Genomic DNA, 27,877 nt, shown 5'->3' with positions numbered 1-27,877 from the left:
TGGAGATGCCCATTATTTTTATAAAAGATGTGAAAACTATCCCTTGAATTTCCATCAGTTCTTGACGTGCACCTCAGTTTTGAGCCTGAGAGCTCCCTACTCTTCTCCAGTCTATGTTTTGTTCAGCACAGTTTTTGTGACTGCACTGCCAAGACGAATTCTGTCTATGATTGTTTTCTTTCTCCAGGTATTCCCCGTTGGGTATTGCTTGCCTCATCTGTGGAAAAATCATTGCAATCAAGGACTTAGAAGTAGTTGCTAGACAACTTGGCATGTACATGGTCACTGTGATTGTGGGTCTTGTCATCCATGGAGGGATCTTCTTGCCTCTGCTCTACTTTGTGATAACAAGGAAAAGCCCATTTTCATTCCTCGCTGGGATTTTCCAGGCATGGATCACAGCACTAGGCACAGCTTCCAGGTACACCTGAGAAATACCAGTGTGCTTTATTTTTTAGTGGATTATTACCTGCTGTTTAGACATGGTACATCTGTTGTTCTAATCTTCACTGGAAGTTCATTTTATGCCACTGAATGAAAACTATTTTTAATACAGCCATGTTTAAATAAATCAAAATACCAGTTGCCTTCAGGATTCTCTAGAGAGGCTGTATAGCCACCTGCAGACATCTGGGAGACCTACTTTCTGTTTTCTATCATTTGCCTAATACTTGTGCAAATTGTGTTAATTCTGTGCTCATTTTCTCAACTAGGAGAAAGCGATAATTCTGTTTATTTGGAGAGCATGTTAAGACCAGTCTCATTGCATTCAAGAAAGAAAAAACAAACAAACATTACTAGTTTCACAGAAGAAAGGGAAAAAAACCTCTCAGTTTGTATTTTAATCAATTTTGACAAAATAACTTCTGGACTTCAGTGAAAAGCTGAGTATTTTAGACTTTTTAATGCACAGAACAGATATAGAAACGTCTGTAAGTAACACAGCTCTCAGTAATTAATTTTTAAAAAATCAAAAAATCGGTGTTTTGCAATGAGGCAGTCAGTAGATCTTGAGTTGAAAATGTTTTTCAGTTAAATACCATATTTTAAAGTGTTTTCTTTCAATAAATGTTTTATTTATGAAGAAAATTTAATCTTCCAGTTTAATTAAAAAGGTGAAAACAAAAGACCCTAGTTCAAAATGGACCTCCAGAAAACTGAGCATTCTTGACTTGAAGAATGCCTTGAAAGAACTGTAATTCAGCTGTCTCTTTGGGTCAACCCAAACCACTCTGCTGAACATCTTCTCCCTTGATGAGCAAGAGTCTCTGGGGGACCTTTCTGATGTGCAGAAATATCTGATGGGACATGCTGAGAAGATGAAGTGATGCCCATTTTCAGTGGTGCACAGTGACAGGAAGAGAGGGTGTTGCCACAAACTGAAGCACAGGAAATACCATCTGAACACAAGAAAACTCATTTTGCTGTGATTTACTGCAACAGTGCATGAACACTGGCACAGGTTACCCAGAGGAGTTGTGGAGTCTCCATCTCTGGAGATCCACTAAACCTGTCTGGCACAGTCCTGGGAAACATGGGAAACCTGCCCTAGCTACTCATGCCTTGAGCAAGGTGGTTGGGATGGGTGACCTCCAGCCTCAGTAATTCTGTGGTTCTGTGGTAAATAGAGTTGGATTATAGGAGATCTGGTCTGGCCAAGAGTTTTCATACATGACAATTTATCTAAGGCTTTAATTGAAGTGTTGGAGTTTCCACTTCAGCAGTATTTTTGGATGGAGGTGTTTTATTTTGAGCAAGTGAATATAATGACCTGAAATACTCTCACAAAAGCAAGGCACTGTGTGTCTGTGCAAAGAGCTTTTCTCTTCCAGCCATCTTTTGCATCTTTTCCTATCCTCCTACTCTATTTCACATCCTCTCTTCCTGTCCTCCAGTGTCGGGGAACAACATGGGTTGTGGGTTTTTTGCCTGGCTTTTTCAGTCCTTAATGCCATACCAATTTCTCCATTTAGAGCGAATTCACAATCAAAGAAATTTAAAATTTGTCCTTACAGTCAGAGGTCTGTGTATCACACTCAGGTCTGTATATCAGTGTTATAGTCTGGTTCTTAAAATGGTTCGAAATGCCTCTGCCCAAATTAAGGGGCACCCAAGACTGTATGCCAAAGTTGATAGTATGGATTTTATTAAACTGTAAATATGAGAGAGAGAGAGAGAGAGAGAGAAGAGAAGGAAGAGAGATAAATAGAGAAGAGGTGGGGAGACAGAAATAGAGTGACAGATTAAAGAAAATGTGGAACTCTGTAGATCCCACAAGCATCCCATTGATGCTGTCCATCAGGTCTTCTTGGTGGTGAGGGTTCACCAAAAAACGTAGAATCCAATGGATTACTGTACATTCAAGCCAGGTGGGAATGCCCAGGTTCTTCCCTCAGGGTGGGAGGCAGTTTTACAGTCTATTGCAGTAGACTCTGGGTCTGTTGCATCACATTCAGTGCCTTGGTGCAAAGCCTCAGCAATGAGTCTGAAAAATTCATCCAGGCACTCTCAAGCTCTCATTCTACCTCAAGTCATGTTCATGTCTTGGCCTCAGTCCCACTTCTAGCTAAATATAGGCCTAATTTAAAAATTGTCGAAAAAAGGCTTAAATCACAGCAGAAAGTGGAAGTAGAAAATGTAAACAATGCTATTGGAATTTGTGATTTTTGCTCCCTTATGTGTATGTGTTATACTGAGTTGAACTATGTCTTCTTTATGTGTTTTTGCTTTCTAGTGCTGGAACATTACCCGTCACATTCCGGTGCCTTGAAGAAAATCTGGGCATTGATAAGCGTGTAACAAGGTTCGTTCTTCCTGTTGGAGCAACTATTAACATGGATGGAACTGCCCTTTATGAAGCTGTGGCTGCCATCTTCATAGCACAGATGAATGGAATTGACCTGGATGGAGGCCAGATAGTTACTGTGAGGTCAGTTCAAAAGAGTCCTTTGTTTTTACAGACTGTAAAATGTGAATGCTTTGGGTTGGATGTCTTCTCAGCAGCTGAGTCGTCTCAGTTGGATTCAATATGAAATCCGTGGATTTCTAATAATGATACACAAGTGAATGTTTTATATATAGGTCCTGATTCTCTGGTGATATGTTTGCTATCATTTGCAGCCTTAGGGCACGCTGGTTGTGTTTCATACTTCTGCAGCAGACAATTGTCTTGGTTTAGCCCTGGGCAGACACCAAACCCCACACAGCCACCCACTCACTCCCTCACCAGCAGGATCAGGGAGAGAATCACAGAGCAAAAGACAACTCACGGGCTGAGATAGCAATAGTTCAGTAGGGAAAGCAGAAGCAGTGCACACAAGCAAAGCAAACCAAGGAGTTAATTCACTGCCTCCCATGGGTGAGCAGGTGCTCAGCCACCCCCAGGAGAGCAGGGCCCCACCACATGTGACAGGCACTTGGGAAGACAGAGGACATCCTTCCAAACTCCCCTTTTCTCCTTCTTCCTCCCACCTTATGCACTGATGACATGCCATGTGGTGTGGAATATCCCTTTGGTCAGCTGAGCTCACCTGTCCTGGCCATGTCTCCTCCCGTGCACCCCCAGCTCCCTCACCACTGTGGCTGTACAAGAAGCAGAAAAGGCCTTGGCTCTGGGTGAGCCCTGCTCAGCAATAACAGAAACATCTCTGTCTTATCAACCCTGTGTTCAGCACAAATCCAAAACACAGCCCCATGCCAGCCCCTGTGAAGGAAATTAACTCTACTCCAGAGTCCAAACCAGCACACAAAACAGTGTCAATTGTAATAGAAAGCATTATCTGTCCAATGAAATGTTTTTTGGTGGGTTTTTTTTTGTTGTTGTTTTTTTTTTTTGGTTTTTTTTTTTAGTTCAGGGGAATGCTGCAACTCATATACGGGCTTTTAACTTTCTAGAATACGTCTGTTTATATACACTAAAAGAAAAAAGTATACCTAAAAAATCTTTCTATGTGACTTTGGTGAAAAAATAATGAACTGAGAATAGCCCATTCCGAGAGTGAGATTGTCTGTGGCGTGGTCTGGATACTCCCAGACCTTTTATCTCTAACCCAGCAAATACTAACTGTAGTCTTTTCATATCCAATTGTCTTATACAGAAGAAAGCTGAGCATCTGTAAGGACAAAAGAAAGTACCCATTAAAAAAGGATAAGAGTGATTGAAGACTGTTTACTGTAAGGGAGTTTTAACTTGAAGGTAGCAGGTCTAACATTTTGAATAGTTGAAATGGAAACCACAAATGAAGGCTGCCAAGTTTGTCTTCTTCCTGCCGTTTTCACCCACACAGTTTTCTTTTATTAAACCTTTTTAACACTAAAGAACTCCTGCAAAGGGATGTCTAATTCTATGTTTCTTGCCCTGCTATACCAGTTCTACATTTTCTGTTAGTTTACTTCCTGCCCTGACTCCTGAAATAGTAAAGCCAAGTTTGTAAAAGGTTTTCAGGGCTGCTATTCTAATGAAGGCAGATGCTAGACCTGCATGATCCATATTTGTTCCTAAAACTGAAAACAGTCATTTCAGAGATGCCACATATTAAACTAAATTGAGACCAGGGAAATTCAAATCAGGAATCTGCTGTTGTCTAGATTTGGTAGGCTTGAACCTGAGTTACTCCTCTTCCTCTGAGGGACTGACCAATTGTTTCTTCCTGATCTCATCATTTCAAGGCTGGTGTATGCAGCTTTGTGATTGACATTTACAAAGCAGGGAGCAACTTTGGTCGATTTGTAAAACCACTGGTTTTCCTCTTCATGCATTTTTGCTACAGCAATATGACAAGAATTATCCCTTGAGATGACAGTACAAATGAAGGAAAGGTTATTAGGTTTTGTTTGGTGTATGCATTTTGTGATACTGAGAATATTCAAATTACCCAGAGCTCATAAAGACTTAATTAGTCTTTGACCAGACTTAGTTACTTCATACCGGTCATTTAATTCCTCTGATTTTCTGTGTTTGGGAAATGGTGATCTTGGTAGTTAAGACAGGTTCTGTTTAGTTCTGAATAGTGCTAGCTTCATTCCCCTCCAGGTCTGAAAGCACTGCTGTGGGAAGGCAGACAGGAGCATTTCCTCACGGAGTTTGGAAGGAATCCCTTACCAGTTTAGGCTGGAAGTGCCTGAGGATCTGGCATCACGTGCAAAGCCTGACAGCAGAGCAGAGCATCCTGCCTGCACACCTGCTGGAGCTATCTGGGTGTTTAGTAAGCCAGGCTGTGCTCTAACCCAGACACCTGACAAACACACTGCAGCCTGGGTCAGACCCAATCAGACAGCATCTGGCAGCTCTAAATCAGGCTAACATCCTCACAGATGAGTTCTGGGGCTAATGGGAAAATATTTCCTGTAGTCTCTTCTCCCCTACTTCTGTATTGGAAGCACTTTCAGATTTGTTGGGTACAAGTGGTGGGTGAGCCCCTGGTCCCTCCAAGAAACCCTAAGGAACTGGCACCTGCTGTGGTGCAGTTCACTGCTTTTGTGTGCTAAGGCTCTACCCACAGCCCAATTTCCTGGGCATTTTTTCCTGGGCAGCCCAATTGTGGAACTTTTCCCTGACTGGCTTCCAGATGAAATCCCCCTAGAGACAGAGCCTCCCTCCATTTCCTGCCTCCCTAACACCTGGCATGTGCTAGGGCTTTCAGCATGTGTACAGCCCCTATAGTAGTTTTTCACCTCCTGTATAGCATATGTTGAGGCATAAATAAAAATCAAATTGGTCCCTCTCACCTGGTTTCCTTTTTATTCACCCTCCTCCTCTCCCTCTGCTTCTGCCTCTCTTCGTTCTCTTCCCTGTTTTTCTCCCCTTGACTTTCGCTCTTACAAATTTATTTATTTTGTCATTCTTTATGGGACTGCCCAATGATGTTGATATTTGTTATGGTCTGTGTTGTATTTTTACAAACATTTGAAGCTCAGACTTTCACTCCATTGATCTTCATCAAAATGTAAGAGGTAAAAATAAGCACAGTTTTGGATTTATGAAACAATCAGATCAATATTGCTTTATCATCTAGGGTGATTTGTGTCCAGGCTTGGTACACCACTGGCTTGTATTTTGGGAGTTTTGGATACCAGGCTTCTTCTTTATTTAATAATAACTGTTTTCCCTCAGCCTTTAGTTACTTGAAGACAATTCAGTCTTCAGGTAATATAAATAAGCAGAAATGAATCACCCTGAAAATTCAACCTGTAGTCACCAGACTGGCATGTCTGAATGGTCAAAACTCAGGATTCAAAACCCTGAATAAGTTTGTTGAGTTTAGAAAGCACCACAACACAGATTTGAATGTCATAACTAGCTTCCAGACATCCCTCTTCCAATTCTTGGAACAAACCCCATAGATCTGGCCTCCGCTAATAAATATTTTTAGAGAAACACAAGAGTGAAAAATAGGACTTGAACTTACCTTGGTTAATCATATAGTTGTGTTTTATGGGAAGAACACATTCAAAATATGACCTTCCTAATGGTCACACGAGTATGCAAGTGAAGTGTGTGTTCTCTTCCTGCTAATTCCATTTGATTTTTGTTTTTGCAGTTTGACTGCCACCCTTGCAAGTGTCGGAGCTGCCAGCATTCCTAGCGCAGGACTTGTCACTATGCTGCTGATCCTGACTGCAGTGGGTCTCCCTACCCAGGACATCAGTTTGCTTGTTGCTGTTGACTGGCTTTTGTAAGTTGTGCTGACTCCCCTGCTCGGTGCAGAAGAGGTAGTGAAGTAATGTTTGTCCACAGTGCATTACAGTCATTGGTCTTAAAGAACTCTGAGTCTCTCCTCTACAGATAAATCCAAGGAGAAAATGGGCTATTCAGTGAAGCAGGAGACACTGAAAGCAGCTTCTCAGCTGTTACAAACCGTTACAGAGCTCCTGAAATCAGTTTCTGTGAGCCAAGGGTCTTCATGGCACACTTGTGAGCTGACACTTTTATATTATCTTCCTCCTAAGGATGCCTGTCACTCAAGAGCAGTTTTCTAATCTTTGCTTTCGTATTTCCGTTTATTATAGTTCTGGTCTAAAACGAAGGATGAACGCTGAAAATGCAAGTTCCATCAGGATGTTGCCAGCAAGTTATAGAGTGATTTGGGAATTTGTAGTATCAAATGTTTTATACTTGTAGGGGGGAAAGTCGGTTTCTTATTGTGTATAAGAAAGTAAAATACCTTTAAAATGAGCCTGTTCCAGGGCAGGACAAAGAACAAAGACAAGTAAGAATGAAAACTGAAATAAAGAAGGTAATTCCCTCATTTCATTTTACGGACAGATCATTCAAACTAGAAAGAATGGCTTTAATTTCCAAGAACTTGTGATCAAAGTCCTCCAGTCCCATTGCAGGTCCTCCAGCAAGAAACAGCTAACACACATATTGTTTTCTGAGGCTATAGGTCTTCAACACTTGAATACAGAAGCTGAAAATACAGAGAGAGGGTATGCCAGGCCACATCCTTTCTCTTGCTGTCATTTGACAGCTGGGATATCCTTCTGTCATCTGTGCAGAGCTGGAATAGGCTCAGTAGCCCTTAAGTTGTACTGGCCTCTGGAGACACTTTTGTATTGTCCTGTACTGCTGCAGCACAGTATATTCTGGTATATTCTGGTCAACAGCCAGCTCTCCCCTAATTTTCTTTTAAGTAGTAAAAACATCTGTTTTTGTTGTCCCAGTTGAGGTGCCCAGAAAGGGAGACATAAATATAACTGTACTATTTGTGTGTTTTCTCCTACACTAGCAGCCTCAGCAGCCTGCTTCTGGTAGCTTTCAGTTCCAGAAACACAATTAAAATTATGCAAGAAGAAATAGCAGAGTTGAGAATGAACATGTGCAGATAAAATAGAAGTTTAATTTTCTGTCATTATCTTTCGGCTTATTGAGAAAACTTCAAGAACTTAATCCTCTAACATGTACTTTGGGTCTACTGGCATGGTCTATCTGTCACTAAGAATTTTAAAGGATAACATGCAGCTCTGATTTCTGCTTCAGGGAAAAAAGAAAGAGGAATTTAGAGCTTGAGGAGGCAAAGGGAAAACTTTATTTATATGATTTATATATAATTGAATTTCATGATACCATGACACAGAATGGTGAAATGAGAAGGTACGGAAGGCATAGAGAAGGATGTGATATTCAGTGAGTTTATTATATTTATGATGTCATAGTTGAAAACAGGAAAGTGGTATAGGAATCTGCAGCTGGAAGAAGGAGAGAAAAAAAATATAAAAATATATTTTAAACATCTGTTTTTCTTGGCTCTCCAAGTAAGGCAAATAGGTAGGTTTCTGCAGCTGGTAGGAGGATGTGCAAAAGGAGCCTGTGGTTTATTTGGTTTTTTAAGGGAAATGTATTTTTAAAATATTCCTGTGGACTGAGAAGCTCTGCCTACACTAGCAAGCCTCAGAGCTGTAAGTTTATCAGCAGTTCTGATCCACTAGTGGGTGTTGCATTTCAGCAATTCCCACTGGCTAATCCAACCTTTCTTAAGAAATAAAAACTTCCATACTGTGGAGTTGTAGCCATGATGAATGTAGGAAGAGGAAGGATAGGAATTCTGAAAGAAATACTTCAATATGTCTTTCCAAAATAAATGGAAGGCAAGAGAATTTTCAGCCCAAACGTCTGGGTTTGGATCCTCATGGCCTACTGATCAGCAGTGCCAGTGCAGCATGATTCAGAGCTGAAAGGTAAAAGGAAAAAAGATAAAAAGAAGAGGTGAAAAGCTCTGTGTCACGTCACTGGTGCTGCAAAGTCAAGATACTGTTTGTTGGTGAAAGTGCTGTACTTACTAATCTATTTTCAACATCTAATAGCTTCATTTTCCATCTTCCAGTGGCTGTGTTGTGGTACCCATAATGATCTAAAGAACTATGAGGAATGATGCTGCTGATATTGCTATGTCAAGAAAAGGCACGCAGGCCAACTTCCGAGCAAGCTTTTGCATGCACAAACCAAACCTAAAGAATATCTGAAATGAAATGTCATAAAAACACATTTTCTTTTCCTACAAACATTAAATAATGTTACAGCAGTATTTCTAACAGAATGTAGAAGAGAAGGTTAAAGTATTTAAGAACCAATTCCAGCTGCTTTGCTGGAATACATTAGTAAATGCAACCAGCCATGTAGAAATACTTGGAACAGCCCTTCAATAACATTTCAATTTCAGATTAAAAAGATTTTAAAAAATACTCTACTCTGAGTTTTTCATTATTTTTGATAGAAGCAAATATCAGAACATCAGCTGATTTTACACTACTACCACCGTCTGAAATTGTGGTCTTACCAAAACCAATTTTACATGATTTAGTCATTGCGTAACACAAAAATCACTTTATGTCAAATCCTTAAACTTGGCAGTCTATCCTTCAAACTGGAGCTTAAAAGTTTCTATATAGATTTTTTTCTCAAGCCTCTCCAATATGTGTTGGGTTGTTCAATTTTTCTACCTCCTGTGCATACATACCCAGTGTAAGTTCTTTCAACCAGGCAAGTTTCCCAGGATTTCACAACTCTTACAGTCTCTCCTACAGTTTAAAACCAAGCACAGCACAGCAGTGGCGTTTTTTAGGACAGTAATTAAATGCCAACAGATGGAATAAAATGAGCTTATTTTGTTTGAGCCAGAAACTGGGTACTTACTCTCCAGATGTGAGCTGACAAGCTTAGCAAATATCAGTGGTACCAGATTAGTTGCATTTTGTGGCAAAGAGAGAGGAATTAGGGAAAACAAGCTTGAGCAGCTGATCTGGTACTTAAACTTTCATTCAGTAACTCAGAAAAAGATTACTTCAGTTCTGACTCCGGGTCTGAATATTCTGAATCTAGGTCTAATCCAAGGCTTAGGTCGGAGTCAGAATATTTAGACCCACTTGAAGTCTGGGTGTTATGAACAGGGTCTAGACTGCAACTTTCCTTTATTTGTTTTCTTTACGTCATCCTGCTTGCCTGGAATTAATTGGTTGGTTAGTTTTAACGAAAGAGTAAGTACAGTTGTCTTTGTTCTTCATAGGGTATTCTTTGCCCCAAAAGAGGTCAGTGGCACTTTGCTGTTGATTCCTGACAGCTGAGACTTTGCTGTTTCTATTGTAAGGAACTTCCTGGTTTCTTTCGGATCGCTCAGTGTAACGCATTGTGCATCAGCATGCAGTTTTTATTGCTGAATCTCTCAGCTAGTGGTACGTGTGCAGGAGCTGGAGCATCTCCTCAAATGACCCTTTCAGAATTTGAATTCTGCCACAATTATATTTATATATTCTGTCCACCTCATTTCTTTGGCATCCTATACTATCCCTCTGTCATTTGGCATCAGTGAATCCCTTCAAAATTTAATACCACTCATGCAAAAAAATTAAGTAGGTGTTCTTTTTGTAGAGTTGTATTGCTAGGTTCAGTGTATTTAACGGTCTTAATTAAAAATCACACCAGAAAGTCTTATTTTCCTATTCTACCACTCTGACCAGGTTTAAAATAGTCTTCACAGGCATTGGATGAGAACTGTATAATGCATTTAATTTGTGTGAAGCAAAACTGGAAGGACATTTTCCTCCTATAGACTGTTGGTTTCTTTCTCGGGGAAATTACTGTAGAGGTTTTTTCCCTTCTGGGTATTCTTTTGAAGCCAAAAAAAAAAAGAAAGAAAATTAACTGCTTCAGCAAAGATATTACACCACAAAGTCTGTAAATATGTAAGCATGATAATGTTGAGAGGAAGAGGAGAAACTTGAATGGGACTATAATTCCACAGTCAAGAAAGTCAGATTTACTGATGTGTAGAGTAAAGATATTAAAATCAGCTCAGAAGTTTATATGATCATAAGTAAACATGAATAATGAATGTTTATCAGTTGAGATTTTATATATTTAGAACTTTTTTTCTCAGTGTTCTACAGAAAAAGGAGCTGTCACACAAATCTAGTACTAGAAATACTAGAAATGCTGTTTTGAAATTAATCACTGTCTTGGGAAATGAGGTCTTACATGCTAGCTTTTGTCACTTGGCAAGTGTCCTCGCTGTTCAACCTGGCCGTTTTGTGTAAATGAATCTTCATGAATATGCTTCTGAGAATTAATCAGTGTAATCACTTCTCTGACCTATTTGGCAGAGCTAGACTCGGTTGTTTTCATTTGATTTAATTTGCAAGCCTTGGTCAGAAGGTTTTTAGGAGTTTTATGTTCAGTGCAGATATTAAGAGGCAAATGAGATTGTAAATGATTTTAACATGCGTGCTGCAGCAGGAAAGATAGCAGGATCCAGCTCCCATTTTTGCAGAATTTTGGTCAGGTTTGGGGCACAGTTCTGAAGTCAGGGGAAATCCACAACTGTGATTCACTGTTGACAGATAGAACCACACTAAAGACAAGACAGGAGAAAGATGGCACGTCTGTTTAGTGGCATCCTGTCCAGAAAGAGCCAACAAACATATTTCTTTGTAATGAAGCATGTTAGCCTCTGTTGGCACCCTCCTACAACAAGGGGCACTCGTTAGTGAAATCCTGTCACAGGCTCATAATTTTGTAGGCCATGACCTATATTTGGGTTGCTCATATGCCAAGCTCTGGCACACGTAGTGTGAGTGGGCATGCTGCCACACCAACAGATGGCCATCTGTAAAGATGGTGCCAGGAGAGGAGCTTCAATAGCCTAAGCATTATGGAGATATTTCAGGCATTTTTGTTCCCCATCGTTTGCTCACTAAGAGTAAGGGGAGAGGCCATTTGTTAATTCAAACCAGAAATGAGAACAGCTCATCAGAACCAAAATCCTTTTCTCTGGCTGCATTAAGTTCAATGCTCTGATAAATTCATATGAAACAAAGGGCAGGGGTGTGTGCCTGGCACCCTGATATCGAAACCCCCAGCTCCAGAATCAGGCACTGGGGGATCTCAGTTAAGCACAGCTCTGCAGTTTGGCTGGGATCTAGCATACATTCTTTGCCAAACCCCATGAGAATAAGCAGCTGGGACATGGGAGTTGGAACATCCTCCCTGTCTGAACAAGTCCCTTGGGAAGGCAAGCTTCTCCCATTTCCCTTGAAAGCTCCCATCTCTCTGTTCAAAAGATACCTTAAGCTTCGTGAAACAAATGCAGTAAATGTACCATAAACAGGGCTGCCATGCCTTACTTTTTCTTCCTCTCATGCCATTCAGCCTCTGTCTTTTCCTTCTTTTGTAGGGACCGGATGAGAACGTCAGTCAATGTAGTGGGGGATTCTTTTGGTGCTGGCATTGTCTACCACCTTTCCAAGGCAGAACTTGACACCATTGATTCCCATCATAAAGGGCATGAAGACATTGAAATGACCAAGACTCAGTCAATCTATGACGACATGAAAAATCATAGGGAAAACAACTCAAACCAATGTGTTTTTGCAGCTCACAACTCAGTCATGGTAGATGAGTGCAAGGTACCTTTCACATTTATGGATATTGAGACATGTATATAGCACTGCATGCTTTATTTTATTTTTTAACCTGCATGTATTTTTCAAATCGTTCTGCAAATAACAATGTGACAACAAGGTCCATGAACCCCAGACATTTTGAATGTGTTTAAGCAGTTCAAAAGATGGTTTTTTTGCACTCTTCTTAAAACTTGTCATTTGATGGGAAAAAATCATGTACTTTGTTTACATATCAAAAGGCAAGATGCAGCGTATTATGGAATATGCCAAGACACAGAGAATATGGCATCACCTTCTATGGACATTTACTTAATTTTCTGTGGCAACAGAGAACTTGATTGCCAACCCAAATGAAGGATGGCTGCAATTGAGATGCAGGTGTTGTCACCTGCTGACTGCCTTCATGATATGCTGTTCAGAGGTCGACATGTTGAATGCGCTTTAGCATGAGAATGCTCCTGCACTCACACAGCACGCTTCTGCTTCTCTTCTGTCAGCGTTCCTTCCCGAGGCACTAAGGCACAAACACTCTCTTCCCTCTGTAACCCTTGCTGTAACTAACATGCAATATTAACACTAATAATGACGTCTTGATCAGAGTGTGAAGTGAGCTTGAGCAACACCACCAGTTGAATGCAAAGACGGTTTCAGGAGGTTAGTGGTTAAAAGTTCACTAAGAACCCACCACTGGGATGGGGCAGTTTAAAATCCAGAGAGAGCTTTTGAAAAGGAGGAGAAAAGAAAGCAAAACAAGGTGGAAATTCTCATTTCATAGTATTTTTATTTTTTTTGGCAATTATTAATGCTCCAGTCTGATGCTGTGCACTTTTTGAGGCAGTGGGTTTGCCAATCAGCCTACCTTAGCCATTTATCCAAACAGATTCTCTTGTATCTCCCAGTTGCCACAACTGAGCCAGTATCTAGCTGTGAACAACTGCGCTAAGTCCATTAGCACATCTCCATTTATATTGGAAATATAATCCTATACTGTCATTTTCTCTTGTGTCTAGCTTACCTGGAAATGTTGTTTAGAAAGATTTTTTTTTTCTAATGCTTACTTCTTGAGAATGCAGGCTAAACCTGAATTTTCAGGGGAAAAAGTAATACTGAATTCCAGGAAAAAAACCAAACAGCATTCATCTTATCTTCAAATTTTTCTCTGAATTTTTCAAGATTTCAATAAAGTGATTTTTTAAAAAAATCATACATTTTTTTCTGTTATGGCTGTCCCCTTTATCTTCAGGCCACGCTTTTTCCATTTGAAAAATTTAAAAACTAAGATCTGAAATGGAAAGAGAATACATGCTTACATAAAATTGAAAATGGTCTTTAATTGATATTTCTCAAAAAAGGCAAGAACACAAGAGGTTAAAATTTGAAGAAAAAAAGAAAATTTCTGGAAAGAAAGACACTTTTTGGATAACTTATTTTGAATTTTTTTGAAAACTGTTTTTAAGTTAAATAGACAATGCTGTGTTTAAGATTATGTTTATGGAACTGAATACTGCTAATTTAATCTACTCCAAATTTCTCAGATTTGCAGAGAGATCCAAGTCAAGTTAAAAAGTAGTAGCCTGTTGATGCAATCAATACTTGCTGCACTTTCTTTTCTCCTTCAGTTTCTCATATTATCTCCTGCTGAGGCAATAGATTGCCTCAAAACCATGGATTAGCAGTGCTGTATGTCATCATAAGCACACCCTTTAATTCAAGTTTGGGACCAGTGATTTATGAGCTAGAAATGTTTGTTCTTTTTAATTGTTTTAGGTTTGCTCTGCTTACAGTCTCAGTTTGCACTTTTAAACTCGTGAAAAGAGCCATGCTTTATTGGATTGAGCACAAGACTGACTTTGAGCAGGTCACTTTTCTTGTCTGCCAAAAGGACATGTTGTGACCTAACTGATGAGCTGTGAATATATGCTGGCACTTGCAGAGCACTTGGATCATATTGAAGTGGTCTACAACTCCCAAGTGTTAGACTTGCGAAGGCAACAAAGAGTAGGATCTGGGGCTTTGAAACAGCCAGCTGTTAAATTTGAAAAGCCAGCTCTTCATCCTGTCCAATGCGCTGGTGGGTTGAAAAGCTTACTGCAGCTCTGGTCAGGATATGGAAACACTAATCTACTAGCACACCCTTTCTATTTACTTTCTGTAATATATTCCATGTATAACACTCATAGTTTATAATTTTGCATGGTCAATGTACATAATTAATAATTAGTTTACCTTTGTATGGGGTTAGAGTGGTTGTTACTGCATGATACTTTTGTATTTTTTTTTTATTATCATATTTCACATGACTCTGTGTGATTTTCATTTCTGAATAAGCTGTTTGTTCCTGTATTTGCATGTTTTCCCCTTCCAATTATATAAGAAAAAGCTTGACTTTGTTTCAAAAATCAGTGCATTTTGTCATGTTTCCATGTCCCAATGCTTCCATGCATCCTGTTTATCCAGCATGGGGAATTTCAGCTCTGTCTTTAAGTTTTCATTTGAAGCTGAAGATGTTAACTTACAAGGTAAGTTAGGAAAAAGTAAGCCAGCTTTTTAGAATTAAATGAAAGATTCTCTCACATTATCAAGATCTACATCAGTTTTGTAAAGTTAAATTGGCATTTTACCCTTTTGTTTTTTGATTTTTTCAAGTAATTTGGCTGGAGATATCTTTCTTGAAACACGGGTTCATTTATACTGATCTCTGGAATGGAACATATTGTCCAGTATTCAGTGTGAGTTGGCAGATCTCTATAGGTCTTCTACCATACTTAGAAGCTAAAAATTCCAGCATGTATCTTTACAGGAAAGAGTGAGGTTTTGTTGTACCTCATGTGAGATCAGTTTAGCATTACTGTGAATTTTTAATTGGACTGTAGTCAAAACCTTTCACTGCATTGTTATAGTGGTATGATGAAAAATACTTTCACAACATGTCTTCTCTTCCATTTCTTTAAAGGTGGTGTAACTGTAGGTGAGTTTGTATAGATACACATCTATGATTATTCTGGCCTTGCATATTTTCCATGTTGTTGCATCCGGTATGCAGCTTTGCTAAGGAATTCCACTGAAAAAATACAAATTTTTACATTAAATAAAAAGAAAAAATCTGGTTTTGAAATAATCCAGAGAAATCTACAAGGGATAGAAAGGGGTAGAAACTGACACGCTTATTTAAAAAAAAAAAAAACAACAAAACAACAAACTGCAGTGAAGGTAAAGAAAATGCGGAACGTTTTTCTACTAATAATGTTTTTTCTAGTCATTATAATAAATGAATGAACAGGAGTCACACTATTTGGGAGTGTTATGAGTTCTGAATAAATGCATTTTACTTATATAATAAGTGACAGTGTATGTAATTCCTGTAAATATCATAATCTTCTCTATAAAACTCACTACTTTTCTTGTCAAAGTGCCTTGGCCTTTAAGTTGCTTGTTGATGATAATTACTTGCAGGTAACACTGGCAACCAATGGCAAATCTGCAGACTTCAATGTTGTTGAGGAAGAGCCTTGGAAACGTGAAAACTAAGTGAAGAAGTTCCTAGCTGCATCCTTAATAAGTCCTGAAGCTATCTTGTGGCAGAAGATACCATGATTAAAGAAGATTTCTCTTTTCTTTTTTTTTTTTTTTTCTATTTAACATCTACAGTTTCTGCTTAATTTTGTAACTGAAACGTAGCAAAGATCTCATCAAGTCATTGTAGTGTCTTTGCCAAGCAATGATCCATAGCCATCTGTCTCCCTTGTGTTACTGTCTGGATGATGCACCTGGAGAATGCTCCATGCAGTGCGATGCGCTCTCACCCACTTCCCCTTTCATTCAAGACACAGAGAATGTAAATGCTGCAAAATGGGAAGATCAAAGTGCCAGTACAGTTCACTACAGGGACTCAGGGTCACAGATACAAGAGAAACATACCACCACGTAAGCCTTCAAGTGTTTTGGTGACTCTTGTGGCATACCTGATCTGTTTATCACTGTATGGCTAAAATACCTTTTGAAAACATCCATAAAGATTTCTGTTTGTTTTGATAATAACAAGCACTGTACTTTTGTGCCTAGCTGTACTTTAAATTGAGCTTAGATCCAGGGGCAGGATTAATGCATAGAAGTCAATAAATTATCCCAGACATTTTGTTAGATCAGTACAACTAAAATTTAGCATCAAGAGAAGACCTTAGATTTCTATGTGCATGCAGTGTGTTTTTATCAGATGTCCCAGGGCAGGTGCAGCCTTTATTTTGTGCTAGGGCTGTGCTGCTTTGTGACCACAATATGCACAATACAATACAAGGCAGTATAATAACAGGGATGGTAGTTCCTTCACTAAATCTATGGCTGATGAGCAAAATACAGAAAACCATGGGCTCAGTTGTGCCATTTTTAATCAAAGTAGGTGGTACATTACTATCCACTCTGCTCCACTGATGTCAGAGGGGTTTATCACATGAATGGGATACTCAAGTAAGGTACTGCCAAGATTGATTATGGATGTCATGACTGAGTACTTAATAATTAGCTGCAGACAAGTTCTGAACCCATTATTCTCACAGAATTTTTGAATGTGATCATCAGTTGCATTTGTTATGAAGTGAAAGCCATCTTTCAAGTATGTAATGTTTCAGAGAGTGGCTAAATCCTGAATTCATTGCTAAACCAAATTCCTTATAAGGTTAAGAGAATTTCTCCAGGGTTAGGACTGAATAAAAATGAAAACAGAATTTCAGGATTTAGGTCAGTATGTTGAATTTACATCTCTGTCTCTTTTGCAGAGTAATAAGTATACAACTCCGTAATGTCAGAGAAATGTTTCTTTGAGCACATGTGTCTGACTCAACCTGTCAGAAGAAATTGCAGTGAGAATAAACACCTTGTGAAATTTTTTTTAAGGTGCTTGTTAATACTTAGCAATTTTAAGATACTGGTGAATACCATTATACTGTTAGCAATGTTCTATAGCAAAGCTGAGCCACATGGCCTTGGAAGGTTCTACTCACAGAACAAGCTTCGTGAAATTTTGGGGGAACTCTCAGAAGTTTTCAGAATTAATCAGAATATGAGCATATGGTGAACTTAAAAATGGCAAGAAACAAACATTTATGAAAATAGGCCATTCAGTGTCTGTGCTCAGACCTGTCATGGGTTTAAAGGGGAATAATGTGTTTAACTGTAGAGTGTTACTTGGCTCTATAGAAGCTATTAAAGTGAAAAAATAATCTACTTTTGTTCTTCTGCATTCATATAAATATCTCTGAAACTGCACACGGACCTAAGCGAGCCAAGGCTACTTGCATGATTAATGATGTGCAAGATCAAGTCCATTGTCAGAGTATCTCTCATTTAAGCATTTATCGTGGAATATTTTTCTTACCACTGTATTTTTTCGTCACTTGAATGCCATGGCCAAGCAAATCCTAAGCAAAATGGCCTATATAATTTAACCAATATTGAACCACTGTGAATTCTGTAGGCCTCTAATATGTATTAGAGGGGGAGGCCTTTCCCAAAGGCCTCCTGAAGGATCTTGAGGATTTGATTTTTTATCTTTTTGTGAAGGATGGAATTGTAAGTTGTTCAGAGAAGTGGCAGGCAGGTTGTATTCGCTTTTCTTCAGTCATTGCTATTAGCATATCCAGAGTTAACCTCTGTCTCGCTATTGCTTCCCAAGTAGCATTCACTGGGTTATGTGCCAGAAATGTGCCTGGGATGGTGTGTAGGTACTGTTAAGTGTTCTCTACTCTGAGGGTGCTGGCTCTCATCAAGTGAAATTTGCTGTCACTTGAGTGGTAGTTATATTCAAGAATAACACACAGCATTTACCCCAATTTGTATCCAGCATTCTTGAGCTGTTTCATGGCACAGCTCACCCATTAATAGATGATTTTTCTGCCTCTCCACCACAGCAGTTTCTTAGGAGCAGCGACACTGATTGCTTGCATTGAAAGTAGCTTTAGAAAACTGGTCCATATACTTTTAGCTGTCATTTGAAACTGTTTAGCAGTTGGAAACAAACAGGAATGTCAGCAACATGTGACTAGGCAGCTCCACAAAATTACATATTGAGAAACACTTAGAATATGCTTACAGTTATCCACTTGGGATGTAATGTCCTTTGAAGAGTGCTTCTTTGGATGGAGACTAAGGAAGGAAGGAATGCAGTGCTAGAGAAACCCCACCCACAAATGGGAGAATAAATTTGGATCTTTTGATAGGATTAGAATAGCAGACTGTGATTTTAAAGTGGTAATTCTGTAGATACAGTAACTCAGGGATTTTTCAAAATATAATTATGATGGTATTTCTCTATTTAAATGTGGATGTGGGAGAAGGAGAAATGCTGGGTTTCATATATTCCTCTGCTTGTAGCCTGACTGAATATTTAATATAGTGCTACTTCAGTGCAGCACTGTATTAAATCATCAAAAAGCTTTCCATTTCTGTGGGAAAATGTAACTCACTCTTGGCTTTCATTTCTCGATTTGCTCATTCCACGAGGCTGGGTTGCTACTTAACTAAATAAACAGAAAATAACCCAGGGACCATCCACTTCAGCTAATCCAAGGTTCACGTTTCAGCAGGCAGTGCTGGTTACTGGCCAGCCTCCTTTTGCTTTCAGTAGGAGTCTCAATGCATTAATTTGCATCTGGCAGTTCATTTTGTATCTGCTCACAGTGCTGGGGTGGCAAAGTTAAAGAAAAAGCTCAGTGAAAAGTCATTTGGTTTTTGTGTAGTTCATATTAACATTGTTTTCTGCATTTGGTGCTCTGTCAGTTCCCCCCACCTTTGTCTGTGCAACTGTGATATCCTTTGACCTTTGGATTGCTGGCAGCACATTGGCACATGGAAAAGTCTAGACCAGGCAAAGACTCAGTTCATTGCATACTAAATTACATACATGCTTACACACTTGCTTTATGCATTTACTGCTGAAGCTGGGTCAGCATTCTCATAGTATCTGTTCAATGAAAGTAAAGCACACAGCACGTTAGAACTGCAGGAGAGGTGGAGCACTTTGCCACTTATATTGTTTCTTCATTGCTTCCCTTGAAAACAGCAGCTGCACCAGCCTTTTGAGAAATGTGTGTAGGTCTTACACACAAAGATTCTTCAGATAGGTAGGGCAAAACCCACTTGGTCCTATTACAAGATGTGCTCTTTCCTTTTGAATTGGTGATAAACTCAGTACACCTTTGAAAAACTGTTTGCAGTTTTTACTAAAACTGTGTCTGCAATGCTTTGACTACGTGAAAGACCCATTGAAACCTGTGGGAGTCACAATGTTCCAAGAAAAGTCAAGTCCCTTCCTGTCTCTCTTAAGTTATAAGACATTTCACAATCCCATCCTAGGGAATAGTCTTCATCTATTTATAATGAAGTTGATTCTCACATCCAAAAGATTTCTGCCAAGATACTACTTTTATACCTAATTGTTTCAGTGCTGCAAGTCCAACACTGAATTTAAACTCAGCACAAAAAAATGCTGATTTTTCCCATGTTTTTTTTTCTGAGATACAGCTGATCTCAATTTCTTTCTCAAAACACATGGAATTCCAGACTTTATGCCACTTTTAAAAGTAGGAGTAATATAGATTTCTAATTTGTTTTCCATCACTCCCCAGGTCACTAGTTTTCCAGCAGTAGACACGCAGAAGAGTAGACTGTTCATCTGAGAAGCTGAGGCATCAGCATGTGAACAAATTTATTCTGGTGACTTGCCTGGATTTTCTTTGCTTCCTTGCCTTCACTTGTGTTATTGCAGCCTTGTTGTAGCAACACAGCAGCAGTCGCACAAATTGCCATAACTATAGGCAATATTAAACCTCCCCTCTAACATTCACTTCACTCTTTACCTTTAAAAAGGCTCTGAGCTTTAGTACTGGGCTCAGAAGAATCTGCTTATGGAGATGTAAAGGTATAAACGTTTCTCATCTCTTTAATTTCCATTCAGCTGTTTTTAATTGCTGCATTTGAATTAATTTACAGAAGGATAAATAAGGGCACTTTATAAAAATGTACTGTAATGTTACTCTCTTATGAGCCTGAAGACTATCTTGATTTTATTACTGTGACTTTTAAGGCCACAATTAAGATTTTTTTCATATTAGCCATTATGATAGGTGTACAGTCCATTGGGACAGTTCACCTCAGCTATAATTCAGCATATAAGATTATGTAGAAGCTCCTGTTCCCAGCAGAAAGCATTCTTGGAAAGATGAGTTATTTTCTTCTCTCCAGTAATATTGGTGACTTTGAAGGGAAAATACTTACCCAGTTATCTTTGTCTAAAGAATGATATGGAGAGTGTAGTTTCAAGTACTAAAAAGAACAAAGTATTTACAATAGGAAGTGTCAAAGGCTGTCAAGCTGTAAATTGTTCAGTTTTGCCATGCTGTTTTTGAAAATGTTCTGTTCTTGCTCATGATTTTCCTTAAGCAATGCATTTAGTGTCTATTCCTTCCGAAGTCATCAATCTTTCTTCCCCCATGGGCACCAAGCCTGTCTCCCCCCTGACAGCACACAGACTTGAGGCAGGACTCCTGGAGGAGCCCCCAGGAGCAGTGCCTGGTACAGGCTCTGCAATGGGTGCCTCCCTCAGATTTTACTCCTGGTCATACTTTATGTTCAATGGAAATCTGCTGCTATGAATGAGTCAAACCGCTGCTGATGCCCAGGTGCTGGTAATTCTTCTCCTTTGAGTGGCCTCCCTGGCACAAGGTTCTGAGGAACTGTCCCTCACAGGTGCCCACCATCCCAGAGACATCTTCCATTATTTAGGGGAAGCCCAGTGACTCCTCACTAACGGGCTGATATAAATCTCACGGATAAAGTACAGTTACAACTATGAGTCTTACATAAAAGCCAGGTTCCGAACATTGGAAAAGCCTAGAGCACATGAACAAGCCACTGAGTAGGTCTCTACTAGTCCAGGATGGACATAACCAACAGCCTAATGCACAATTTGGGGAGACAAGAAGACTTGTGATGTTTCTCACTTCACCCAACCTTTGATCCCCTTTCATTTCTAACTCCATCCTGCTGCAGAGCCAATGCTGATCAATGCTAGAGCATCCAGTCCTTCTAGTCTTCTACTCAACATTGAGGAGTCCTGCAACTGTTTTTGATGTTGCTCTGTGGCACACACCATTGCACGAAGGGAAGCTGTCACGGGCAGCAAGCATCACACAACCTGGATTGTCTCGTACCTGTATATTGCTTTGTACATAAATAGTGTAGTCTGCTGGAATTTTTGTATCGTTCTTTCCAATTCCTTTTCTACAGTTTTTCAAAGACTGTATGCAAACTGTGCTTGCATATTGATTTTGCAGTCAGTATTGTAGATTATAGCATTTCTGTGTTGGTATTTTGTATGGACTTGTGAGTTCTTGTGTACTTCAGGTTGTCCTTCCTACTTAAAGACAACTGCAGACACTTCCATCCAATATATCCTGCTCCTTTCTTAAATATATCTTATTTCCTATGATCCAGTATGAACTCTTCTTGTAGAATGCATCAGAAAAAGCTGAACGTGTATTTATAGTGTTAAATATTGTGTGCTCAACACTGATTTAGTAAAGAATAGTACAGGTTTTAGGGGTTTGTACTTGTTCTCTGGAAACTACAGTGTAGACTGAATTAAATTACCTAGTATCTGTAATTTACAGACACACAAATATTTTCTTAGAATGTTTTCTATGGGATCATATAAGGTAGGGAAGTAATCCTTTAAAGGTGATGAAAACCAGTTTTCTTATGACATTTAGGATCAATGAAATATTTTTGTGTTAGTTTTGGTGATGAATTATAGACAAAGCACAAAATGCAAGAAGCAAATAAGAATTTCAAGATGTCCTTAAATGCTGCAGTCCATCATGGAACAATACTATAATAATCTGAGCAATCTTCTAGATTGACTGTCTTGGGCAATCGTCCCTCACTTTTATAATTTTTCCTGATGTTACCTTTGCCAAATCCTGCAGTTCTTCCTTAGGACCTGTTAATGTATAACTGATTGGTTTAGAATGCAGTTTATAGAAAATAGATCTGGGTAGGCAAAAAATATGCTGTCAGGATCCCCAGCCATCTTGCTACAATACAGTGTGTGAGTTCAGCCTGCGGAAAAAGTTCAGGATTTTGCCGCCTAATTTTGCCTTCTTGAAAAAGGACCAACAGAACCACCATGGGACCAGTGTAATTGGGTAGCATCCATACAAATACCTCCTGTTTTCTTAAGTATTTTTTAGAGAGTAACCACTATATTTTTCAACCCAAATGACAGTTACTTCTCATTTTGGTAATTTCTTCCCATTAGGCAAATACCTGTTGGCATTAAGGCCGTGGCTGTAATAATTTCAACTTAATTAATAAGGAACTGTTTTTAGAGGAATAAAAATAATATAAATATTCATAACAGCTATATTACAAACAAAAATAATCTTCTATGGCCTACTAGCTCTTTGACTGTAACTCAAAACAAAGAAAACATGGAATAGGAAGGACTGCTGTCCCAGTGTGACTGATACTGGGTATCTCTTCAACTATTCAGAAATCTGTGGGGCCATGTTATTCTGCTGAGGTTTTGGAGCCTAAGTTTCTAGTAGATATATATATGTAGGAAGTGTGTTGATATGCCCTTGTATTTTGATCTATATTGTATTTTAAATCAGATGTAACAGGTATTAACTTAATAGGAATCACAGGTAGAATAGTGATGAGTTACTAATAGCTGTAAAACCTTATTGATACCAGTTTTGACATTTTGTTGAAGCATGATGTCCAGTGCCTCTCTGCACTTAGTGTAGATAATGTAGCTATCAACACGTAATTTCAGTGAAATGGTGTATACAGTATGTGTAGCTTTAAATTAATTTAATCAGTTTCTGTGTGTTGAGACATAGTAGAAAATTAGACTGTGTTTTAACATTTTGTTCTGCTTTCTCTTTTTCATTTGTATCTGGGTTTGTTTGTTTTTGACCGTTCAACTGATTAGGTTCCACAGTTTAGTAACTAATTTATCTGTCTCTTACGGAGTACCCAGTTTTAATAACATTCAGAATCATGTATGCAGCCAGTTCATTGTAAATATGTTAATTTTAGTTTTCAACTATCTAACCAGTATGGTGTGTGTTAGAAGCTGCATGTGTGTAGTTCCTTGGCAGTGAGTGAAAGTGATCCCAGCATAGATTTGCTGCCTGGTGAATACACTTGTTATGACATAAAGAATTAATGTTCACCTGGAATGACAAGCCTCAGTTTTATTTTCTTCTTGTTTGCTTGAAATGTTTGGACTCTTTGTCACCAGAAGTTTAGTAAGTCACCATTTAAATTGGCACAATGAATGAGAACTGCATCTAACTGCATTCCTGTTGGATGCCTGGGCTGCTTTTGGCTCTGTGCATCACTCAGCCCTTAGTCACATCAGGGCATCACAGGATCCCTCTGAGTCACTTCCAGTCACTTCTTGACCACAGATGCCAGGAAAGCAGTGCAGTCCCACAGCTATGACTGGGCAAGCCTGCAGGCAGCAAGGCCAGAGTGCCTGAGAAGTCCAAGTAGGAACCTCTGCTTCATCCATTCAGAGGAACAGTCTCTGAGAAAGATGAACACACTCATGGGCAAAGGGGCACTGTTTCTTTTATTGCTAAAAAGGGATATTAGCATTTATTGGAAAATAAATACCAAACTAAATGCTTCTGAAGCTCCTGTGGTTGTTGTACAAGTCTGTTATTTACAAAAGTATGTCTGATAATAAAAAAAGATGATCAACTACATAGTCAGTGGCAAAAATCTAAAATCAGAGCTGCAGTTCAGATCTATGAGAAAATAGAACCTTGCAGCAACAAGAAGTTGATTCATTCCTAGATACTCTGGACCTGGATCCCCTCTAGACAGAAAGAAATAAAAATTAGGCCCCAAAGCACAGAATCTATCCTTGGTGAGTCCCATTATGATGCTTCAGGATGAATTGCACACTGGAGTACTCTGTGCTGCCTGCTCATCATCTCTTGCCCCTTCTTTAAGGTGACCAGGCATGAACTGGAATGTTTTGCAATGTTCTGTTGTAAAAAGGATTAAAAAGAAGAGGGATATGGTTGGTCTTTACACTCAGAAAGTTCCGGAGATTTTGAAATGACATACTGTACAGTATCTATAGCACAGTTTGTTTAGAAATTAATAAATGCAGATGATAAAATTTCTCCCAACCCTGGGCTCTGTTCTTGTATATTGTAGTTGGAATGCCTTGTAGACTGATTCTATTTTTGTAGTTCAGATCCTTTCCTCTTTACAAGGATTGTTAGTCATTGGCTTTTAATGCTTTCTTACAGAGTGAACTGATTTCTGTAACTTTCATGTATAAAACAAACTAGACATTCTTTCTATACTGGAAATAGTCATGAATATAATGTTTCACTAAGTGTTGTACCTCTTATGTACATATCATCAATAAATGTTGATTCATAATTTTCATGGCTTACATCTGTGATTTTTAATTTCAGCCTGGGCTCAATATGGGAATGCTTTGTGTAGAAGTTTAGATAAAGCAGTCTGATGAGAGAGGCTGCCTGTTCTGAGAACTACATGCAGGATAGAAGATGGGCCTGACTTTGCTAGAGTTAGAAATCTCACCCCTCACTTTATCCTCCAAAATATTCCAGGATGCTGGCTGCAAATGAGCTCATTTCCCACAAAGGCCAGGATTCACTAACTTCAGTTCTTGGCAGTGAAGCCTAGAGAAGTGAAAAGACATGTTAGAAGAGTAGGAGGACACAAATCAATGGTTGCAGTTGCTTTAGAAACCTACTTCCCTCCCCTGGCTGCTAAAAAATAAATCTTTTATTCACAGCCTTTCTAAAACAAAATAATGAACAAAGCCTGTAGCGGAACTTCTGAGTTCTTTATAAAGAAATCAACAGTATTTAACAAATAAATTAAGAGATCTCATGGAGTGAACCATGGCCCAGTGGAGTGGCAGTTGCCAAGTATGGAGAGAAAGCTCCAGCATTTATGCATGCTCGGAATAGCAGACGCTACGGAAATAGCAGAGCTACCGGTGTGTGATAAAGGCACAACCGAAACCTCGGCTGTGAGCACTGACTGTGTGCACAACCCTGGGCTTATTTCTTCTTAATCATCCACTTGAGAAATTTCCAAAGAAATCCAGGCATGGCAGGAAGTGGCTTTGGCAGTGCCTCAGCTGGCGGTCTGCCCTCTGAGTCAGTAACGAACCAAGTCCTGATGTGGTGCTAGGAGGATCTTTGGGCAAAAAATAAATCTGGTTTACTGAAAAAGTAAATCTATCTGCTGCCATTTTGATACCAGGGCAAAAACGGTGATGAGGCCTGTGTTGCTAAGAAATGCATTCTGCTAACATAAAATTCCTCACTGAAGTTTTTCCAGGATGCCCATCACTCACATACTTCATGTGTACTCTGTAGGTTCAGATTCCTTCCATAAAAGGAATCTGTCTTCTTCTGTTACACATCAGAATAAAAGTTTAAAATTAAAGGCTCAACACCAACCTGTGTATGTTGCTTTTTACAAAGCAATGTTTCTGCAAAATGACCTAAAATAACCAACCCATGCAGGAACCAGTACTGCAATTTTATGAAGCTGACCTTTCTGAAAATACACACCCCAAAGGCTTTTTCTCTAAGCCCTTGCAAGCCCCTTGTCCCCTTTTCTCTGTGTCCGTAGCCTTAGAGAAAAAGATTATTTCAGGAGTGTGTTTGTGTCTGGAATGTGTCCCTCTCTACAGGAAAGAATCTGCTAAAAGGGGCTATAAAAGCCAGTGATTTATGAATCATGGACCCATATTAAGAGATGTTTCTGTATCTCCTCTCAGGCATGAAAGAACAACTGAGATAATACTTCAGGGCTGTTAGATCGGAAACTTCTTTGTATTTGATAGTACATGTGAACAGGACAAGGTTATGAAACAGGTGGCCCCAACGTACAGTGCTTTAGGAGAGGAAAACAGCATTAAAAATTACACTCAGTTGGGCTGGAAGGAGTTATTTCAGCAAGCACTTGAATTGCAGTAATGTAGAAATACCCCAGCAGGGCTTGGTGTCGTTTTGCTTCCAAAGCTGTGCAGAGCCCTGTGCAGGGGTACTGCTGACATCTGAAGCTCTAGGCTTTGCAGGGCTGGGCAGGGGACTGTGCTGTCTCGTGCAGCATGCAATGAAAGCAGGAAGGAAAACAGATTGCATGCAAGATAAGGTCTTGTGGTCCTGGTGGTTCAGGCAGACAAGTTCTGTGGTGATAAACAAGATGTGTCTATGTAGACAGATAGAAAACTGACTGCTGCCCACCAAAACTACAGGAACAAGGTCTGGAGGAGCAAGGCCTCACACTCTTGGAAGGGCTTTAGAAGTGCAGGGATGAGCATTTAGAAAAGCAACACAGAGTGTTTTACACAGTGTTGTGCTCTTCGTTCTCACTCACGACTGAACTAAAAATGTTTGCTTTACATGTAGTCATTTGTAAAACAGATCTATCTCCCATTTGGCTGTTTTCTTACTGGGGTGCCTGAAGATGCTGCAGGGATCACTCTCCTGTGATCCCTGAACACCACTTGAGAAACGCTGCTGTGCAGATGTGCCAGGGAGAAAAGGCAGCTGACTCCCAATGCAGTGGAGGGACAAGAGGAGGGACTAGGAAATGCACTCAGAATTCATTCCACTATATTGCTCAGGTTACTGGTGTTATCTAAATTGACTGGATCATTTCAGCTTTGTTTCTGAACTGGGCTTCTCCCATTTTTGACCAGCCAGTAAACAACAGGCAGGCTTTTTATCTGTCCTCTTCATGGGTGGGAGGGGAAGTCAGCCTTCTTGAACAAAGGGTAAGTTTGTTCTTAAGCCACTGGCTGAACAAACAAGCATCCCTACCCGGAGCTCAATTCAGACTTTCACTTGATTAATGGAAGAAAGATTAACTAGAAAATAAACCACTAAAGAACTGCAGGGAAATACCCAAGAACTATAAAGCTAGTGAATCTGGAGATCTGTTTTGGAAAATATGCTGAGCTGAGGGGATGATTGTGAAACAGTTTTACAGGAAGACAAAGTCCATGTACTTGCACACTAGGTTACAGATAGACAGGCAATGCTTGAACAAAGCCAGAACAGAGAATAATTTGTGGATCCAAAAAGTAAAAGGAGCCCAATGTTTGCTCTGAGGCTTGTATCACTGATGGCTGTGGTCCACAGCATGTGAAGGAAGACTCTTCTCTCCCTTGGTGTGCTGTTGTCAGCTGAGATCACTGTGTCTCATGTAGGGGGCTCAGCTGTTATGGACTCACCTTAGATAAACTCAGCTGCAGAAAACTGTCTCTCTCTAAGCTAGCTCCAGCAAGGTGCTGCCAGCAATCTGTAGCAGCAGCCCTGAACAGGATGCTTGCTTTTAAAAAAAGTACTTTGATTAAATATAAATATAAATATAAATATAAATATAAATATAAATATAAATATAAATATAAATATAA

The 27,877-nt window shown here is 39.4% G+C and overlaps 1 protein-coding gene across 1 annotated transcript in view; it reads left to right on the top strand.

Moving 5' to 3' along the window:
• Positions 1–17,235, top strand: part of SLC1A2 (solute carrier family 1 member 2) — an 80,545-nt gene extending 63,310 nt beyond the window's left edge. Inside the window, exons 7-11 of the mRNA XM_058829571.1 lie at positions 188–421; positions 2,735–2,929; positions 6,540–6,674; positions 12,165–12,396; positions 15,847–17,235. Coding sequence (XP_058685554.1) covers positions 188–421; positions 2,735–2,929; positions 6,540–6,674; positions 12,165–12,396; positions 15,847–15,921 — 871 coding nt within the window. The 3' untranslated portion in view covers positions 15,922–17,235. The remainder of the gene's footprint in view (positions 1–187; positions 422–2,734; positions 2,930–6,539; positions 6,675–12,164; positions 12,397–15,846) is intronic.
• Positions 17,236–27,877: the final 10,642 nt, after the last annotated feature.

The sequence above is a fragment of the Poecile atricapillus genome, chromosome 1 (genome assembly GCF_030490865.1).
Source record: "Poecile atricapillus isolate bPoeAtr1 chromosome 1, bPoeAtr1.hap1, whole genome shotgun sequence".
Taxonomy (NCBI): Eukaryota; Metazoa; Chordata; class Aves; order Passeriformes; family Paridae; genus Poecile; species Poecile atricapillus.
Note: the sequence above shows the minus strand (reverse complement) of the source record. Positions and strands in the feature narration are given on the sequence as shown.